Source organism: Chiloscyllium plagiosum, unplaced genomic scaffold (assembly GCF_037043375.1).
Source record: "Chiloscyllium plagiosum isolate Xiang-an unplaced genomic scaffold, Cpla_swu_hap1 HiC_scaffold_16, whole genome shotgun sequence".
Lineage (NCBI taxonomy): Eukaryota > Metazoa > Chordata > Chondrichthyes > Orectolobiformes > Hemiscylliidae > Chiloscyllium > Chiloscyllium plagiosum.
The window spans coordinates 13,027,430-13,049,514 of NW_028270154.1; the positions used below are offsets into that span (position 1 = coordinate 13,027,430).

General features: G+C 41.8%; 1 protein-coding gene across 4 annotated transcripts in view; it reads right to left on the reverse strand.

Moving 5' to 3' along the window:
• canx (calnexin) overlaps positions 1-22,085 on the reverse strand; it is a 56,310-nt gene that overhangs the window by 25,285 nt on the left and 8,940 nt on the right. For all 4 annotated transcript variants that reach the window (XM_043703123.2, XM_043703121.2, XM_087995130.1 and 1 more), the window contains exons 2-6: positions 12,604-12,765; positions 7,238-7,311; positions 3,876-3,934; positions 3,433-3,574; positions 1,730-1,811 (exon numbers count right to left, since the gene is read on the reverse strand). In XM_043703123.2, coding sequence (XP_043559058.1) covers positions 1,730-1,811; positions 3,433-3,574; positions 3,876-3,934; positions 7,238-7,311; positions 12,604-12,762 — 516 coding nt within the window. In that variant the 5' untranslated portion in view covers positions 12,763-12,765. The remainder of the gene's footprint in view (positions 1-1,729; positions 1,812-3,432; positions 3,575-3,875; positions 3,935-7,237; positions 7,312-12,603; positions 12,766-22,085) is intronic.

The following is a 22,085-nucleotide window of genomic DNA, read 5'->3' on the forward strand; positions in this document are numbered from 1 at the left end:
CTATATGGACTTCAGTAAAGCGTCCAACATGGTTTCCCATGGGAGACTGGTTAGCAAGGTTAGGTCTCATGGAACAAAGGGAGAACTAGCCATTTGGATACAGAACTGGCTCAAAAGGTAGAAGACAGAGGGTGGTGGTGGAGGGTTGTTTTTCAGACTGGAAGCCTGTGACCAGTGGAGTACCACAAGGATCAGTGCTGGGTCCTCTACTTTTTGACATTTACATAGATGATTTGGATGTTAGCATAAGAGGTACAGTTAGTATGTTTGAAGATGACACCAAAATTGGAGGTGTAGTGGACAGCAAAGAGGGTTACCACAGATTATAACAGAATCTTGATCAGATGGGCCAATGGGCTGAGAAGTGGCAAATGGAGTTTAACTCAAATGTGAGGTGCTGCATTTTGGGAAAGCAAATCTTAGGAGAACTTATACACTTAATGGTAAGGTCCTAGGGAGTGTTGCCGAACAAAGAGACCATGGAGTTCAGGTTCACAGCTCCTTGAAAGTGGAGTCACAGGGAGATAGGAAAGTGAAGGCAGCGTTTGGTATGCTTTCTTTTATTGGTCAGAGTATTAAGTACAGGAGTTGGGAGGTCATGTTGCAGCTGTCCAGGACATTGGTTAGGCCACTGTTGGAACACTGCATGCAATTCTGGTCTCCTTCCTATCGAAAAGATGTTGTGAAACCTGAAAAGGTTTAGAAAAGATTTACAAGGATATTGCCAGGGTTGGAGGATTTGCACTATAAGCAGAGCTGAACAGGCTGGGGCTGTTTTCCCTAAAGTGTTGGAGGCTGAGGGGTGACCTTATAGGAGGTTTACAAAATTATGATAGGCATGGATAGGATAAATAGACAAAGTCTTTTCCCTGGGGTCGGGGAGTCCAGAACTAGAGGGCATAGGTTTAGGGAGAGAGGGGAAAGATATAAAGAGACCCAAGGGGCAACTTTTTCACGCAGAGAGTGGTACGTGTATGGAATGAGCTGCCAGAGGAAGTGGTGGAGACTGGTACAATTGCAACATTTAAGAGGCACTTGGACGCATATATGAATAGGAAGGGTTTGGAGGGATATGGGCCGGGTGCTGGCAGGCGGGACTAAATTGGTTTGGGATATCTGGTCGGCACGGACGGTTGGACCGAAGGGTCTGTTTCCATGGTGTACATCTATATGACTCAAATACAATGCACATTTGTTCATTGCTGCTGGGTCAAAATCCTGGAACTCCCTTCCCTTTCAACATTGTGAAGGTACCTGCACTGGTTCAAAAAGACAACTCATCACTACCTTCACATGGACATCTAAGGATGGACAAGAAATGCAGAAACAGCCAAAGCTCAGATGCCATAAAATCAATAAAAACACTGGGGATGAGCATAAAATGCTATCCTGATCAATGAGGTTCACACTCTGAACGAATGCCCAAGCAATGGATAAACATGCTATATGGCACAGTACCAAGATATAGACACCAGGAAGAAATGAGAATAGACTGACAGAACCTCCGTTTAGCATCACACTTCAAATCGTGCAGTACTCCGAATACAGAACTGAAGCATAATTTCCAATTGGCTGAGGACACTGGACTAAAGGTCTGATCGACACAATTTTGATTGTTGAGATGACAATCTTGAACTACAAAAAGGATTCCGGCAAGCAATAATTAAATAAGTGCAAAATGTAGTACTGACAATGCCCATCTGAAATGCAGAAACAAAACCCAACTCACCAAAATTAGGTCTTTGGTTTTCGAAAGTAGCTTAATATATGCCCCGCCACATTCAATTCCATTCTGAAAGTTCACCTCATATCTAAAAAGCACAAATTTTTTTCCGGAAAAATGAAAATAAATCATCTTTCAGTTGCAAAGGTTTTGTACACCAAATAGTTAGCACTTTGGGACAGTGGACATGTTACAAGTCCAACAACCTGCATTACGTTTACTTGGAGATACCAAACAATGCATTTACCAAGAGCACAATTTATTTAAGATTAATTGGTTGTCAGGGGGGAGATAAGGGCTTGGGCTTACTGATCTATACCATTTTTGGCAGGCATCGGTAAGAATTAGTCAAATGCAGAGCAAAAGTAGTGTGAAACTCCCTAGGACATCAGGTTCAATTTTACAAGAGAGCATTGGACCGGACTCTGGAGTAAAAAGTACCCTGAGCCTACAGATGTCACCAGCTGGATCTGTTGGGCAATGTTACTGCAGGTGACCTTCTGATTAGCTACCTGTCTGGGGTGGGGTGCTTCTAACAGTGCAGATCCAATTGCAGAACTTTTTGCCAAAAGCTACCCTCCTAGTTAATGACCCAGCTATCAATTTAGGGTAGCCGGTGTAGTGGCAATATCACTGGTTTAGCAATCCAGAACCCCAGTCCAATGCTTTGGAAACATGGGCTCGAATCCTACCATAGCAGATGGTGAAATTTGAATTCAATTTTTAAAATCAGTTGGAGATTTTGTAGTTTTTGTCACACTGTTGGCAAAGTAGTACTGGAACATAAAACCATTCCTAAATGACCATTGAAGCATTTCTGCATCCTCCCACTCTGTTGGACAACATCGAGGAGCTCATCTGGCCAACCCTGCAAGTTCATCAACCCCAGTATCTCCCAATCTGAGCAGAGCATATTGGAGGGGAAATTTGATGTGGCTGTTCAGAAAAATGAAAAATCTTTCATAGAGAATCACAGAATCCCTACAGCATGGAAACAGGCCCTTTGATCCTACAAGTCCACACCCATCTTCAGAAGAGTATCCCATCCAAACCCATTCCCAATCACTCCACATTTACCCCCAACCTACACATCCTCGAACACTATGGGCAATTTAGCATGGCCGATTCACCGAATGTGCACATCTTTGTCAACGTAAATAGAAGATAAACAGTTACTATGGCAGAAGTAATAGTAAGTAGGAGGACAGCTTTTTCAGAACTAAAGGCAACAAGAATTGTGCCTCGAATCTAGATTATTGTTCTGATCACCACTAGTGTGTCAAAAGCAGAGTCAACAGTAACTTGCAAAATGGAAGTGAATAAACACTTGAAGAAAAATAATTTACAGGGCTATGTGGAAAGAACCAGGAAGGATTGGGGAGGTGGGAGCATGTAATTATTTGAATAAATCCACTGAAGAGCTGGTACAAACAAAATAGGCCAAGTGATATCCTGTTTGAAGACCCTGACTCAGGCTTCAACTTGAAGTTTTGAAATTGCTTTTGCCTGAAGACAGTGCTGTCATGGTGGGCTTTAGCATTCACTTCATTACTGAGGTGTAAATGAACAAAGGGTGAGTTCGATCATCTGGTTAAAAGGGGTTTAAAAATAATCAAGCCCATCACAAAACATGACAAAATGAAACCCCAGCCCAAGATTAACTGCCTACCTTTAAAAATAAATGCATTAGGTGATTAAGGCACACTTACTGGATAATTAGTGGCTTGTTGTCAAATATGAATGGTCGATCAAGCAAAGCTGCGATGGCGTGATGCTTGGCACGAGTTTTAAGAACCAGCCCCTTATCCCCATGAAGTTTCGTGTTCTTCATTTCTTCCACGTCCCACTTTCCTGAAAAAAAAATACACAAACTTACCCTCATTATGTGCAATTATGGATGCCTACCCACCGGCAATATTTCACCCACCCCCAATATCTGAAAAATCAACTGCAATCTCCAAAATACCAATATCCTCAAAGTAGAATAAATATAATTCATCATTTAGAATAGTTAATGAAGCCATGTTGATAAGTCCAGTCTTTGTTGCACCCTCTCCAAAACCATTGCATCATTTTTGAGCTGCAATGACTGGAACGGACTGCACACCTTAAAATCACATACACCATATAAAAATCCTTTAAAAAGTCTTACCATCATACTTTGCAATGTCTTCATCAGCGTCATCTTTTTTAGCTTTGGAAACAATCCAGCTATGTTGCAAAAAGAAAACGAAACACACCAAATGACAATCTCAAAATTCAGAAACTTTAAAAAAAATTCATTTGTAGGATGTGGGCATCACTGGTCAGGTTGGCACTTATCACCCATCTTTAATGGCTCAGAGGTCAATTAAAAGTCAACCACGTCACAGTGGGTCCGGAGTCTCTCACAGACCAAACCAGGTAAGGACTGCACTTTCTTTCCCAACAGGATATTAGTGAACCAGTTGGATTTTGCCAACTCACAACAGTAGCATTATCATTCGACTCTTAATTCACCGTGTGCCATGGCAAAATTCTAACCTGGATTCCCAGAACATTACCTATTTCTCTGGATTAATTTTTGAGCTGATATCACTTGCCCTACACACAAAATTCACACTATTTCAAGTTTGAACTTAATTCATGGAATGCACGGATTGCTGACAAGGTTAATATTTTTTGCTCAATTCTAATTGCCCTCAATGTACATCTTTCAGTGCAGTGGGCTGTATTCCTGTCATTGAGCCAGATGATCTGGGCTTGAATTCCACTCTAGGACATAATGCAGCCAAATATATTGAAAAATAAACTTGTAAATTTTTCCAACAAACACTGACTGGCAGTAATGGCAGAGATTCACAGTCAGTCACGTGATGGAAAGATGTTCAAGCCTCTATGTCATGCACAGCTTCAGACTGCAGCATGCATGATAAAGCACTCTCCAAATGAACTACAACACATCTCACTACCACTACCCAACTGCCTTTGAGAAAAAGGTGATGTCCACCTTTTGAATATAGAGTGGCTTGCTGGCTTAGGTCAAAGTCAGCCATGGATCTGGATCATATGGAACTAAGACTAGAAAAAGATAGATTCCATTCTGTAAAAGGAACATGAGAGAAAACCATATACATTTTTAATGACAAACTAGTAACAATTACTGATACAAATTTATGTCACATTTATTTAATTATCTGACTTCAGGTTCTCCAGCTGATATGGTAGGATTCAAACTCAGTTTTTGGATCCCAGGCCAGGCTTCTCTATTATTAACCCAGTAACCACTCTTCACTAAGCTACTGCTTTCTCAAGACCTGTGATACAACTGAGTCCAAAGTTAACCAACCTGCTAGAGCAAAAATGGTTTTGTTCACTACCTCCGGCCATCAGTTAACGAAAAGGTTTTGAAAAACTTACCTTTATTTTCAGGGGCTTGAATACTGTGAGATGACATGATGCTTCATCTATACAAAGCCTTAAGAAAACTGTATCTGCAATACAGCTTTCAATTCTCAACAAAGAATGTATTGGTTTTGGCAGTAATGAGGTACAGATTACCAAAATGGTACAAAAATGAGGAAGGCACAGAGCCCTTTCTATCTGGCAAAGTCATCCCCACTAATATTGGAGGACATAAAATTGGGAGAACTGCCCTGCTTAGCCAAGAAGCAACAGCCCAACATAATCACATGCATTGAATTAGACCTTAACAGCAATATCTTAGTCACCACCGTCGACATCCCTGGGTATACCCTGCCTGCAGCAGAGAAGGTGGTGTTGTGATATATTGTGGGGTGGGAGTTTCCATGGGAGACATTAACATTGACTCCAGACCAGCGTTGTATTTTTTTCCTCTATACAGGCCTCATAAGTGCATGCGCAGCAATAGTGACTTCCTGAACCAGAAGCCCACACGCAGAACATCGGAGTGGTTACTCAATAGCTTTTAAGTGCACATTGCTCCAGGCCCTGTGAAGTCCCATGGTATAAAGTCAATCAAGGTCAATGGAACCTCCCAATTACCACCTGACATCCTGCCTCAGAACTTCACAGTGTTAAGGCAATAATAGCAGAAAGGGTATAGAATGAACATCAATGCCCACTACCAAGGCAGGCTTATGAGCACCAATACTGTCCAAGATATATCTGTCATACTAGACAAGTGACATCAATGCTAAAGTGCTGGACAAAACCCATCTCTCCATGACATTCAATGGTATTATGAAATTCCTGAGTATCAATATCCTAGGGGCATATCATGGATCAGAAACTCAACTGGACCAACCATACAAGTACTATGGCTAAAAAGAACAGGCCAAAGACTGGAGATTCTATGGAGGGAAACAATTCCTGGCTCTTCAATGCTTGCTCACCTGTCAAAGATAAAGTCAAGAGCATGATGAATAATGTCAGCTTGTCTAGAGGACTGCAACTAAAGAAGCTCAACACCATTGAGGATAATAACCAGCCCATCCATCATACCGAACATTCATTCTCTCCACCAATGACTGACAAATTCATGCACTATAGCAACTCATCAAGGCTCCTTCAATGGCACTGTCTGAAATGACAATTTTAGTCCTTAGAAGGGCAAGGGCAGATGCATTGAATGTCACCGTCTGCAAGTTCCCACCGAAACCACACACCACCCTGACTTGAACATTGGCATTCTTTTCCTGTTGCTGGCTTAAGATCCTGGCACTTCCCCTCTGATAGCACACTGTGTACATACATGACAAACCGTCACAATTTCGGGAAGGGGGCTCAACAGTTAAAGGGCAATTAGGGATTGACAACGAAATCTTGGCCGCGCCTGTGATGCCCAAATCCAATGAAAGCTTTAAATACGAATGTTTCAAAGAGTATAATGTGAGCTATAAAGTACATTCAGACATCCTAAAGTCCTGGTAAAATGCAAATATTTCTTTCTCAGACATGTGTATCTTTTATTACTCATTTCAGAGTTTAAAAATGATCACAAAGGGTAACCTTGGAACAAGTGATGGGATTTTTCTAGACAGTCTTTTCTAAACTAGTTAACATTGGCCAACATAAAGATTTTCAATTTTAAATCCTCCTTAGGAGGTTGGATAGCCATGAGTACTGACTCGTTCCTCCCAGTGTGCACATAATTTGTACAGCATAGCTAAGTAATTCATAATTTTTCATTAAGAATGATACAAGATATAGCAGTCACATATGCACTGCAGTTTCACAGCTGCTTCAAAAAAAAACCCAATCTAAGCTCAACACAAAGGGCTCAATGATATCATAGCAAATTCTATAAATAGCAGCATTGTATGAAGTGAGCACTGGACTGGAAGGTGGCATTTCTGTGACACATTCACCATTCACAGTTTATGACAGTAAGCATATTGCAGTTTATTGAACAGGAAGAAGTGAACAGTTTTAAAAGATGGGGTGCTGGGTGGAGGCAGAATGAACACAAACCATGCACAGCAGTTTGTTCCAATGCATCACCAGAATACAGAGAGGACAGCTTTAATTTTATAACCTCAATGTCATTCTTACCCTTCCAGTGTCCCTTTATCAAATGACTCTGCAAAATTCACTTGTCCAGTTGGAACAGGGGCTCTGTACGTGACCTGCAAAGCAACACAAACAACGTGGATGATTTACAAAGTCCATGTTGCACTAACTGGAGAAAGTGCCACTCTCAATGTGGAGTCTACACGGATCTTAAACCTTGATCAAAACATAAACCAACTCCAACAGCTCTTCCCTCAATCCTCTAAGTGTACTGCCGCCTTCCTAGGCGTGAAATATTTAATTTCCACTGTTCCCGAAGGAAAGACACACAAGTTTTAAAACTTTTTTTGTATGTCTTCAACTCTATTTGTCCATAATATTTCAAGTTCATCTGGCACAGGGACTTGAGGTTTCAAAAAAAAAGGTCAATACCAATTAAGGCTACCTAAGGAGAAAAATAAAACGTGATGCGTGTCATCTCAGACTCTCAACTTTTGAAGCTACAGACCCTTTAATGTCATGGTCAAGTCTCCTCCTAGTGCAGTTTACAGGATTTATTGTAGAAAATTACAGCACAGAACAGGATCTTTGGCCCACAATGTTGTGCCAAGGTTTAATGCTAACGTAAAATATAGTAACTTAACCGATGCACCCCTCAATTCACTGCGATCCATGTGCATGTCCAGCAGTCGCTTAAATGCCCCTAATGACTCTGCTTCCACCACCACAGTGGCAACGCATTCCATGCATTCACAACTCTGTGTAAAGGACCTATCTCTGACATCTCCTTTATACCTTCCCCCTAATATCTTAAAACTATGACTCCTCATGCCAGTCAATCCTGCCCTTTGGAAAAATCTCTGGCTATTGACTATCAATTCCACTCATTTTGTACACCTCGATCAGGTCTCCTCTCTTCCTCCTCCTCCTCTCCAGAGAGAAAAGTCCAAGCTTATTCAACCTTTCATAAGGCAATCTCTCCAGTCCAGGCAGCATCATGGTAAACCTTCTTTGCACCCTCTCCAAAGCCTCTGTATCTTTCCTATTGTCAGGCAACCAGAACTGGACACAATATCCCAAGTGTGGCCTCACCAGAGACCTGTAGAGCTGCAGCAAAACCTCGAGGCTCTTAAACTCGACCCCCCTGTTGATGAAAGCCAAAACACCATTTGCTTTCTTAACAACTCTATCCACTTGGGTGGCAACTTTGAGGGATGTACTTGCACACCCTGATCCCTCTGTTCCTGCACACTGCCAAGAATCCTGTCTTTAAACCCATACTTAGCATTTGAGTTCGACCTTCCAAAACGCATCACTTCGCATTTATCCAGGTTGAACTCCATCTGCCATTTCTCAGCCCAGCTCTGCATCCTGTCTATGTCGTGCTGCAGCAGCCCTCTATACTATCGACGACACCTCCAACCTTTGTGTCAGCTGCCAATTTACTAACCCACCCTTTAACCTCCTCATCCAAGTCATTTACAAAAACTACAAAGAGCAGAGACCCAAGAACAGAGCCCTGCGGGACCTCGCTCAACACTGACCTTTATGGGGCAAATGGGACTCTGATTTTAAGGATCAATTATTTACCCACATAAGCTGTGGACAAATGATTCTTTTTACCTTGGAATGTTTTCTTACTAACATAATTAGACAGAGGAGATAGCACCTCATGTTCTCAGAGAACCTCAATTTTACCAGCCAATAGTGTGTGAAGGCTCATTGCTATCTTGCTTTTCCTACAGTAATTATGTGATAAGACAGGAAACCCTGATGGGCCCTCTGACCATACCCCAACACTCTAAGACCATTGCTAATACAGCCATAGCATACACAAACTAGTCCCTACTGCCTGCATGTGGCCCATCTCTCTCTCTCCAAATATTTCTTATGTACCTATCAAAATGTGTCTTTTAAAATATTGAAACTGAACCTGCAGCTACCATTTCTCTGGAAGTTCATTCCACACACTAACCACTGTGTAAAAACATCGCCCCTCCTGCCTTTTAAGTCTTTCTCCTCTCACTTTAAAAATATACCCCCTAGTCTTGAATTCCCCCACCTTAGGGAAAAGACACCTGCCATTTACCTTATCTATACCCCTAATGATTTTATAAACCCCTATGTCACCTTTCAACTTTCCTACATTCCAGTGAAAAAAGACCCAACCTATCCAACCTCGTCTTAACTCAAACCCTCCATCCCCGACAATATCCAGACAAATATTTTTTAAAACCCTCTCCAGTTTAATAATATCTTTCTTATAACAGGATAACCAGAACTAGACATAGTATTCCAGCAAAGGACTCACAAATGTGCTATACTACCTCAACATGACCTATCCAACTCCTGTATTCAAAGATCTGAGCAATGAACGCAAGCACATTAAACACCTTAACCACCTTGTCTACACGTGATTAGATTAGGTTACTTTAGATTAGATTAGATTACTTAGTGTGGAAACAGGCCCTTCTGCCCAACAAGTCCACACCGACCTGCCGACGCGCAACCCACCCATTCCCCTACATTTACCCCTTTACCTAACACTACGGATGCAAGCTTCAAAAGTATCAAACCTGAACCCCTAGGTCTGTTTATTCTAAAACACTACCCAAGGTCCTACTTCTACTGTACAAGCCTTGCTACACCAACCCAAGCAGTCAGTTCTCTCCTTAGATTCAATTCTCCTTATATCACTTCTCATGATTCAAGTTTCAATTACATCAATTATTTTTCTAAAACACCAAAATATGCATGTCCAGGCTGTTCAATTTATTTATGGAAAGCTCCCAGAAGCAACTAAAAGGAAAAATAATCTGACAACTCAGGAGTGAACTGAAACTCAATCCAATCCTATAACAAGGGCTGACCAGCATGATGGGAGCTCGACTTAGCAAAACTTTCACCTAATCAGTTGCAGAGTCCTTGGCTGAGGGATAAATATTACCCAGGACAAACATCCAGTTCTGCCCTGTATTAACCACTCTGATTGGGTGATTCGAGGTACATAACAACTGAGCTGCAAGGCAGCTTGTGGCTGTGTGTTGATTTGAATTTCCAGCAGTTGCAATGTCCAGCTTTTAGTTTCTTACCAGCCAGAGAGACATCCTAGAATAAATGGACAGGAGCAGGAATACTTCCAGTGTAAGCCACTGACCATCACTGCTGACAAAACAGTAAATGGTAGGTCTATGACAGGCTGGAAAGCAGGAGAGACTGGCTAACGGAAAATGTTAGTCCTGCAGGACCAAAGGGAATAAATGGAGCAGGACAAGATTTCCAAGGGCAGACATGTTGCTGACAAAGAAAACAAACAACAAGAAACAACACTGAACAGGATGTGAAGGTGACAAGAGCTTCCAGTGTGAAATCGCAATGCTTGTTTAGTCAACTCAAAAAGTGCCTAATTAAAAGATGATGTGCTATCCCCTAAGCATACTTTGAACCTCACTGCAAAAGTACATCAGGCCAAGGTGGGAACAAGGGAACATTGGAGAAATACAAAAAAAAGACAGATCACCAGAAGATCAGAATTTTATTTGCAGACATGCATTCTGCAAACTGACTAGCAATTGCTCTTGGCATAACTTTGTTACTTCTTTTGCCCTACCTTCATTCTCAATGGCCTTGGAGCTCCAACCCTTTTATCACGGTCACCAGTCTTCCAGTAAATCAACAACCTTAGTTTTTTTTCCAACACTGTCAACACCTTGCTCCAAACCTCTTACATTTAACTTTTTCCCAAATGTAATGAAAAGTCTCAGATGGCATCCAGACTAGACTCCATAGGTTTAAGATGAGAAGGGAAAGATTAAAAACGGACCTAAGGGGCAACTTTTTCAAGCAGAGGGTGGTGCGTGTATGGAATAAGCTGCCAGAGGAAGTGACGGAGAATGGTAAAATTTCAACATTTAAAAGGCATCTGGATGGGGAAATGAATAGGAAGAGTTTAGAAGGATACGGGTCAAGTGTTGGCAAATTGGACTAGATTAATTTAGGATACCGAGGTGGCATGGAGAAGTTGGACCAAGGGTCTAATTCAGTGCTGTGCATCTGACTGTGGAATTTCAATTCAGTTGCTCTCTGCACAAATGTTGCCTGACTCATTTTAGTTGCAGCTTTTATTTCAGATTGCCAGCACCTGCAGTGCGCTTTCCAACAAAGTAAACTGCATAACTTTTAGTAGTGCTGCAAATCCTTTGCAATTAGCAGGACATGGGCAGAAGATCAGAGGCAACCAGTGTGTGGAATAAAAACAAATTGCTGGAAAAACGCAGCAAGTCTGGCAGCATCTGGGGAGAGTAATCAGAGTTAACGATTTCAGGTCCAGTGACCCTTCCTCAAAATTACCCTTGGAACAATGTCAAGCTCTTGAAGAGGACGTGGAGGGCATTTACAAGAATAAAAGTGGATACATTGAAGCAGCTCAAATTGCTACCCCCTTAGAACACAACGAGTCAAGAAGCTTTAATGAAAACTAAATTTCAATTAAAATTTAAAACTATGAGGATTTGGCAGAAAACATCAGGAATTTTTTTTGCCCCCAGTGGCAAAAGGGGTCAGAATCCACAACACAACAATGAATGTACCTGTCAGATGAATGTAACATATGGAGGGATCTGGAATGCTCTTCCTAAAACAGGAAAAAAGATTACACAACACCGGATTATAGTTGAACAGGTTTATTTCAAATCGCAGCTTTTGGAGCCTCCCGAGGAAGGAGGGGGGCTCTAAAAGCTTGTGGTTTCAAATAAGCCTATTGGACTATAACTCTATTGTGGTGATTTTTGACTTTGTCCGCCCCAATCCAACATGAGCACCACGACATCATGGCTCCCTAAAAAGCAGAGAGGGAACAACCTAACTTTGAAAAGGATATTTAATTGAAAAGGAAAACATTGAGGCACTATACGAAGAGAGGATCTGCATCTCATGCTCTGATTAGGTATTTTACTGGCTCTGGACTCTGCGATGTATTCAACATCTTCAGACCATGATCTCTGTCCTCAATTTTGAATTTTCCCGGGCTAAGTTCTGGTCTGCATCTTCACTATTTTTTGGCTGGTATTTATTCTGCTACTAACACCAATTCTGGTCCACCCTTTGTTTTTGTTCTATTGTATCTTCTGTAGTTAACTCTCCACCCACAAATCTATCCCTGACCTTGCCTTCTTATCCCCTCCACCGCATGCTTTAACCTGCATCAACCAACACATTCCTATCTCTCCTCAACTGAGTCATATTGTATTCAAAAGATGAATAATTCTTTCCACAGATGCTGCCAAACCTGCGTATTTCCAATTGTGTTTTTACTTCCAATCACCAGGATCCACTGTATTTTATTTGTGTAGTGGAGAAACTCAAATACATTCACAGAACACTATGTTTAACAAAGAGCCAATCCTCACCTTAGGTGGTGGTGGGGAGCTTGGTTCTGTCTCACTTTCTATTGGGCTTTCGTCATCCTCGTCTTCAACAATATCAGTATCGTCTTCATCTTCATCTTCAGCATGGACTACAGCAGTGCCAAACAGCAGCACCAACACCAACCACAGTTTCAGCTGCATAGTCTGGGAATGGAGTTAAAACAATGTTAAAAGATGTTTCAATTTACCACCAATATCAGTTTGCTTTGGATATTCTCAATTTACTTTCAGCAATAACAGTTTGTTAAAAAGGGGACTCGGAGGCTTGTGTTGAATAATCCAAGAATTATACCGTTGCTGCTATGAGTAAAGAGAATATCTTTTAGAATGAAGATAAGGAGAAACTTCTTCAGCCAAAGAGTGATGAATTTCAGAAATTTATTGCCACAGAAGGCGAGAGGCCAAGTCATTGAGCATATCCAAGATAGAGATAGACGAGTTCTTGAGTATGAAGGGGACAGAGGGTTACGGGGAGAAAGCAGGAAAATGGGGTTGAGAAACTTACCAGCCATGATTCAATGGCAGAGCAGACCATGGGCTGAATGGCCTAATTTCTGCTCCTATGTCTTATGGTCTTAAGAATGTTGAGAAGCCCACCATGGTCACTGTGATACCAGAGTTCTAACCACTACTGGCCTGTGATTGGGAGTAGTGTGCTGCAACTAACCTTCCACTTGGTTAACTGACTGTGCAGTAATCTGTGCTCGAATAAATCTCAGCAAATAACAAAAGGATTTTATTCTTCAGAAGATTTAATTTCTCAATAACTATACACAGATTAACTTTTGGGCATATTAACTAGTTCTAAGATAGAAAAGACATGCACCCCCAATAGCAGACTCTGCCATAAAGCAACTGTTGTCCACTCAAACTTCCCGATGTTTCACCCAAAGCTATGGTCGGTATCAAAATGGATGGAGCTTCATTTTAACCAATTTCACATCCATGTGCAACAATTATGGCGGTGTCAGACCAAAACAACTTCTATGCAAATGTTCCATACAAAACCTGGCTCTCCTCCACTCTCCGGACTCTTGCGAGCAACAGGTGCCCAAACACACAAGCTAATGTAACTCCATTTTACAAGGGCAGAGTTAAACCAATAAATTATATGTCCATTATGTGAATGTACACTATTCAAGGCAGAGTCTGAACATTTGGATGAATGGGTTGATCAAAGGGACAGCTGCCTTGGCTCCAAGCCCTGGAATTCCCTCCCTACACCTCTAAGATGTTGCTTGGATTCTTTGATCAAGCTTTTTGGTCCTATGTCTGGATACCTCCTTCCACAGCTTTGATCTCAATGTATTGTTTATTAGTGTTTTCCAGAGGATTCAACAAAGCTCCATGAAGAGATGTGAACAAAAATCAGAATGCATGGAATTACAGCAATCCTATTAATATGTACATAGAAACAGCTGAGAGGTGGGAGTCAGTAGGGATAACCGTATGCATTTTCATGACAAGTTGTAACACGTGGAACCTCACAGCAGAAAGATCACAGCTTTTTACTTTTATATAAATCTTACATCAAGGAAAAGAGCTGAATATTATGTTTAGCTGACATGCAGTAAAATGACAATAAGTACAGTATTATTTGTATGTTTGGAGCAGGAAGTGGTGAGGGCACATTGATAAATTGATTAAGTGTATAAAACAATGGCAGATGGAGTGGTGCAAGAGGCTATCCACTGTGGATCCAAAGACTGATAATGCAAAATAATGTGAAATGTAGAGGGGTTCAGAATTGTCAAAGAGCAGAAAGATTTAGAGATTGAATACAGAAATTTTAAAGATAGTAAATAAGTACAAAAATAATTTTTAAAGGTCAAAGGAATGTGGAGTACTACATTAACTTATGGGCACATAGTCAAGGGGTTAAAATTATTAAATACTTTTAAAATCTGTCCTCTCTTAAATTTATTACATTTGGATTGGAATTGAAGGAAAGGGCACATGACCTTAAATTCAGAGCTGGGCCGTTCAGGGGTAGAGTTATCAGGAAGCGCTTCTGCACGAAGGGTAACGGAAATCATCATTGCATCAAACATACCAGTTCAGCCTTTGGCTGACTGAGGAAAGTGTATTGAGGGTCAGGATTGCAAACAGAGACTATGCTCCTGGTTTACTGGGCACCTGTAATCCCCAGCTGAAAATGTGTTGCTGGAAAAGCGCAGCAGGTCAGGCAGCATCCAAGGAGCAGGAGAATCGACGTTTCGGGCATAAGCCCTTCTTCAGGAATGGGCTGAAGAAGGGCTTATATGCCTGAAACGTCGATTCTCCTGTTCCCTGGATGCTGCCTGACCTGCTGCGCTTTTCCAGCAACACATTTTCAGCTCTGATCTCCAGCATCTGCAGACCTCACTTTCATCTGTAATCCCCATGCTCCCATATGCTTGGGGAGACCTAGACAATTTACAGAAGATACCGGTGAAGTACTAGCAGTGGTGCTCTAGCAAGATTCTCAGAATTCAGTAGCAACGTTAGCTTCTCTCCAATATAAACACAGCCAGCATCAAGATAGTAATAACTCAAATCCAGCTGTGTGGACAAATCTGCCATTTGACTGCTTGAACAATGGTTTACTTGTAACTTGGTCACAGCAACAGGCTCCCAGGAGGACAAAAACATTTTAGGGCCCTTAAAATGTCCCTGAAGATATCATACATTCTCACTGACTCACTGAGTTCCTGGCTTGTAACTGACCAAACTGGAAGTGGTTAATTCAGGGAGCCTCTAACCCGGAATTACTATTTCATATGTAGCTTCTGCAAAGGCTCTTGCCCTTTCTAATATGTGGTACATTGGAGCTCTGACATTTTCAGTTCAAACTATTTTTAATATGGACATAGCTCTAATTCTTCATTTTTCTACTGTTTCATTTATAAAGGCGAGGCCCCAGTTTTATTAACTGCATTGCCACCTTCAAAAGCTGAACAGAACCTGATTCAAACAGGTTGCCAAATGAACCAGTCCACCGGAGGAACAAGGTGAAATCCAAGTCTCATGGAACACAATTTCTCAATTACCAGTTTGGCAAGTTATGTTTACAGAAATCATCTAGGTGTGCAAAAGTGCTCAGACTACATCCTATAGAGCTCTGGTTGAGTAGTCTACTAGGAACAGGCCTCTGCAAAGTGATTATGGAAAAAACAGCTGTTAACTACGTTTCTCGCTTGCTTCGTATGAAGATGATTGTATGGGGAAAGAGGGATTGGGCATTAAGCAGCTAGACATCAACTGGTATATTTGCTACAGTACAGTTTAATATCCCCAACTGCAATCACAGAAGGGGCTATTTGAGGCACCACCTTTTATATGAAAAATTCAACAGAAGCCCTATCTGCAGTTTCAATTGGGCTCAAAATATCCCACAGCCTTTCAGAACAGAGTTCTATTCGGACCAGTATTCACCTCTCAAATAGCGATTATTTTGTCGGTCATTTAGTAGTGCTGCTTGTGGGGATGAGGTTCCAATTAAGCGAGCTACATATCCTGGATAGTGTCAAAATGCAAGAATGCACTTGGATTTGCACTCAACCAGGCAACGTGGAGGGAAAGCCCACCCTGCACTCCTGGCATACTACATAGCTAAGAATAATGTTTTCAGGAGGTCCTCCCTACACAATACTCACTCCCTGATCTTCTCCTGTATTATTATTATTATGAATGTTGGTTATGGGGACCCATTAATACATGTAAGGAAATAGGCAGCTGTGGATTCAAACATAGCAAACGTATAATCTACGAATCAGAAATAAGCAAGGGCAAAGAGGTTAGGGAGTCTCTCCACAGATTAGAGTTTCTTCCCAAGCCAAACTCAGCAACTCACTTCAGTTCACTTTTAACACCACCACATGCCCAAATACATGTTGTTGCTACAAGAACCCCACAAGGCCCTGAACTGATTAAGAAATGGGTTTTCATTGGGTCCAAAAATTGGTTTTCCCAGGCCTACAGCAGTGCTCTAGCAAGGTTCAAAGCAAGCTGTTTGAACACCACCTCATCTTCCACTGGGGGCCCTTACAACCTTCAGGACTTCACACAGTTTCATAATTTTACAGCATGAACACCTCCAGGTCTATGACCCATTACCATACCCCAGGTCCTATTATATATGGGCTGCTTTCACATTCAAACCCGTTTTTAACCACTCAGCCCCCATCACCACCCACCTAGCTTCTCCCCTGACTTACTATTTACAATCCCTTTGTCGACCTATCCTTTGCTTCTGTGTGGGCTCCCTTTACACCCACCTACTCAGTCCTTTTACCATACCTCCCTTGCCCATGATCAGCATAAATACCACTTTCCTGCCAATTCTGAAGGAGGGTCACTGAATTAAAGACATTAACGTTTCTCTTCACAGATGCTACCAGACCAGCTAATTTCCCAGCAATTTGCTTTTGTCTGCAGCTTTGTTTCATTATATTCGGCTCCTGCCCTCTTTGATTTTAGCATTCTTGTGAAATGTCTGAATGAGTACAAGATTAAAAGCTTCAAAGTTTGTCTATTTTCAGTAATACAGTCAGTTCTTCTGTAACGTGATGGTTGTGTTCTTGGCAACCCCACATTATAAAAAAATCGCGCTTTAGAAACAGTGCTTAAAGTATTGCTGATTTAATTGCATTACAGCCAACATACTTTAAAAGTTCATGCTTTAGAAACAGTGTACCTAATTCAATCACATTACAGCGAATTAAAATTAACAAAATGCGTGTAGAGGAATAGAGGAATAACCTGCATCTAAATTCCACATATATGTATATAAAAATATTTCTCATATGTAACATAACTAGATCAATGCTGAATCTACTCTTAATAGTGCTGCCACACATCACAGTGGGAGTGGAGGGCTATCCCAATGTGAAGGTAAAGTCTTCACTGGAATGCGTAGCAGTCTCTCTTACCAGTGCAGTCATGGGTAGATGCATCTGCAACAGCTGGGCGAAGAGATAATATAAAATAGGTTTTCCATCCTCAGGTTGGTGGCGATATTCCTCAGAACTTAACTAGTTCCGTCAGTATTAGTGCTACAGGGAGATTCTGGAGTTGCTTTTCACTTCTGACACCAGTTCCCAGAATTAGCATTACTCAACTTCAGAAGTGCAGAAACTAAATTACTGGCAAGGAGCCAAACTATTGTCTTCACATTCAGAGTGAGAAGCTTCAGGCATGAATCCAAGCTCTGGGCGTGCTTATGATCTGCCTTCCCAGTCTAAGAAACATAGATGTATTCGGAGAACAAACCTCCCAAGAACATTATCCTGGACCTCTATTCCAGTTTAAAAAAAAGTGGCAGAGGTTTGGAATTACAAATGCAGATTTTAATGAAGCAAGGAGGACAAACCCTCAATTTCTGCTGGACCACACTAGCTCCAGTCAAACAACAGTACTGTACTTGGTTGGATGGGAACTCAGCTCATGTCAACATTCTGAATCACTTTCTTTCTGCTATCATCTCGTAAAGTTGGAGTTGCAAGTTGTGTGCACTGACACCTCTGCAACAGAAGGTTGAGCGTTCAAGTCTCACTCCAGGATTCAAATGCAAGAAAACCACACAAGGTTAACAGGCAAGTCAAATATCAAGAGAGTTGGCACCTTCCTTGAAACATCAGAACAATGCCCCATCCACCCTCTCAGGCAGCTGCAAACTGAAGGAGCAAGGAAGTTATTCCCAGCATTCTGATCAGTGTTTATCCCTCATACCAAGATCTGGTCACAACCACATTGCCATGCACAAATTGTTCCATTTCTTATTTCATGTCTTCTAATTCAAAATATTTCATTGGCAATGAAGCACAGATATCTGGTAGCTGTGAAAGGTACTGTATACAAAGGCAAGCCTCTTGATAGTCAACAACTGAACATTCCAAATTGGTAACAATACTGTGCAGGAGGCCATGAATTGCAGTAAAAAGTCCAGCATCCATTTCTCAACCTTTGGTAGATGCAGATAAATTAAAGTGGAGAAAAGTTAAATTGTAGACTCATACAGCAGAAATACAGCCAATCAGCCCTGTGGACTCATACTACCTTCTTGAAAGATTATCCAATTAGGCCCATTCTCCTCTAACTAGCACATCAAATATTTATTTATCCAACTCCCTGGGAAAGTTACATTTGTATCTGCTTCTACCATCCTCTCGCACATACTTTAAGATCACAAGGAAACATTTGCAGAACAAAATCAAAATAAAGAACTGCAGATGCTGGAAATCTGAAAAACATTGCTGGAAAAACTCTGGTCTGGCAGCTGCTGTGGAGAGAAATTAACATTTCAGGTTCACTGACCATTTTTCAGGGATGACATTAGCAGGGCTATGGGGAAAGAGCAAGGCAAGTGAAACTAATTGACTTTCAAAGTGCCAGTGCACATCCAGTGGGCAGAACGGTCAGATTCAGTGGTTACAAGGAAACCAGCTGTATGCCATCTCCAGTCACAGGTCATGCAAGTTGACAGTAAGAGGATTCCACATGTGGGCTCCAACACAGTACTTCTGAAACCAAAGGAACAAAATTGTGAAATAAAGGGCAGTTCTGAACAAATGAAAATTTGGACTGCTCAATCCCAGAGTGAAAGCATTAAGTCATGAACAGTGTGACTAGAGGAGTGAATCTAATTAACTTCTCCAGATCAACCTAAAGCCATGGTTGTGTTGCAAACATTAGCGCTCGAGGAGGACAAGGTTGTATCTAAAGATACAAACTGCTTCAAACCGTGGACACAGAAGCCAGTATAAATAGTTCAGAAGCGGAGACAAAGCACATGGCGATGAATTCTTGTTTTCGATCATCTCCAAGATACAAACAGTAGCTGGGACACATTGCCAAGGAAGGGTACTTGTCACAAGTCACTTAATCCCATCTTCACCCCTAGCAGTTAGGGATACTGACTCAGAATGGTAATTCTTTCCCCCACTGTTGTCTTCCCATTCCGGTGGGAAGAGGGACCTGGAATTACTTTCTCCTTACCAAACCTAATAAAAGTTTGCTGTTGAGGCAGAGAACAGAACAGGTCAATGCAAAGAATCAAACACTGGCACTATCTAGATGTGTGACAGCAAATTTGCTTACAGTAATGTGGTAGATGATTGTTTTACTGATATTGGTTGAGAGATAAATGTTAGCTCCTGGACAAAAAAAATTCAAAATATCTGCAGGACCTTTTTTGCCCACCTCACAGGGCCTCAGTTTAGCATCTCATCTAAAAAGGTCTCCAAAAGAATCAGCCTGAATTACAGGCTTTGAGAACTTCATCCTTCTGACTCAAGAGTTCTAAAAGGGTCATCCCTTCATCCTGGGGTTGTGCCCCCAGGTCCTAGGCTCTCCGAGGAGAGAAAACATCTCCTCTATATCCACTCTACCCAGACCTCTCAGTATCATGTAATTTTCAATCAGAATTGCTACATTTCCCCCCCCCACCTCATTCTTCTAAACTCCACTGACCACACACACAGTCCTCAATCACTCATGACAAGGATTTCATCACCACGATCATTCCTGTCAACCTCTTCTGGATTCCCTCCAATGCCAGCACATCTTTCCTTGGATATGGGGCCCAAAACAGCTCAATATTTCAAATCAGAGCCTTGTATTCCAGACGATGTATATCTCTGCTCTGGATTTCTAGCCCTCTTAAAATTAATGCAGAGTGCTGGAAAAGCACAAATCAGGCAGCAGCCAAGGAGCAGAAGAATCGACGTTTCAGGCATAGGCCTTCATCAGGAATGAGGCTTGTGCACTGAGAGATGATTGGGAGGGGGTTGGGGGAAGGTAGTTGAGAATGCAATAGGTAGATGAAGATGGGGGAAAGAGAGAGGTCGGAGAAGAGGGTGGAGCGAATAGGTGGAAAAGACGATGGACAAGACCAAGAGGGTGGTACTGAGTTGGAGGATCTGGCTGAGTTCCGATGAGTGATGTCTCTGGTTGCGGAAGTGACATCAGCAATGGACTCTTTCTCTTAAAATTAATGCCAGCATTGCATTTGTCTTCATAACCGCCAATGGAACCTGCCCATTAAACTGAAGAGAATCTTGAACTAGGACTTCCAAGTCCCTTTGCACTTCAGATTTCTGAAATCTTTCCCCATTTGGAAAATAGTCTACCCTTTGATTCCAAAATGTGTAACATCCCACTTAACCACATTGCTTTTCATCTGCCATGTCTTTGCCACTTACCCAGCATATCCAAGTCCACCCCACTTCCTCAACCTATCTTTATTTCATTTGCCAACTTAATGCTCTTAGCTCCTTTGTCCAGAACATTAATGTATAATATCAATAGCTGTGGTCCCACTACTATTCTCTGGAAAGCCACGAGTCACTACCATCTGAAGGTCCCTTTATCCCTACCTTTTTCCAGTCAGCCAATCTTCTATCCATGCCAGTATTTTACCTCTGAAACCATGGGCTCATTTTACTCAGCAGCCTCCCAACTCTCCCTTGTCTAACTTGCTCGTCACCATCTCAAAGAATTTGAACAGATGTGTTACGTATGACCTCCCCTTGACAAAGCTGTGTTGACTCGGTCCTATTTTATCATACGATTCCAAGTACTCTGCAACCCATCCTTAATCATAGCCTCTAAAACCTAACAACTGTGGTCAGGCTAACCAGCCTAAAAGCTTTCTGTCTTCTTGCTTCCTCCCTTCTTAAACAAGGTTGTCATATTAGCCACTTCCCCAGTCCTCTGGGACCCCTCATGACTCCAGTTGTTCTTGACGGATCCCCACCAATGCCTCTACAATCTCTTTGGCAACCTCCTTCAGAACTCTGGGGTGTAGACCAACCAGTCCAGGCGATTTATTCACCCTACCCAATACCTCCTCTTTACTGATGGCCACTACACTCACTTCTGCCCTGCCTCGAAGTCTAGCATGTTTCTGGGGTCTTCCACTGAGAAGCGTTGCAAAGTACTATTCAGTTCATCCGCTATCTCTTTTCCCAGCCTCATTTTCTACGAATCCAATGTCCACTCTTGCTTCTCTCTTACCTAAAAAAATACTCTTGCCATCTTCTTTGAGCAGAAGATTTGGAAAATCATAGTCTCATTAAGCAGAATCAGCATGGCTTCATGAAAGGGAAATTGCACCTGACTGATTCATGAGCTTTTCAAGGAGGTCTCAACCAAAATAGATTGGGGGGAGAACCAGTTCTTATATTCTATCTATCTGAATTTTCAGAATTCATTTGACTATGTACCTCAAAACATTGTTGCAAGATAAAAGCCCATGGTGTTGAAAGGTAATATACTGGCATTGATAGAGAATTGGCTCATGGGGCGAAACAGCAAGTGGGCATAAGCAGTTCTTTTTCAGATTGGCAAACATCTGACCAGCGAGGTTCCACAGGGATCAGTGCTGGGGCCACAACTGCATGAATGTCCAGGAGGAAAGAAGAGAATGTTCTGTAGCCAAATGTATAAACAAATATAGGTGCAAAAACAATTAGAGAAGAGTATAA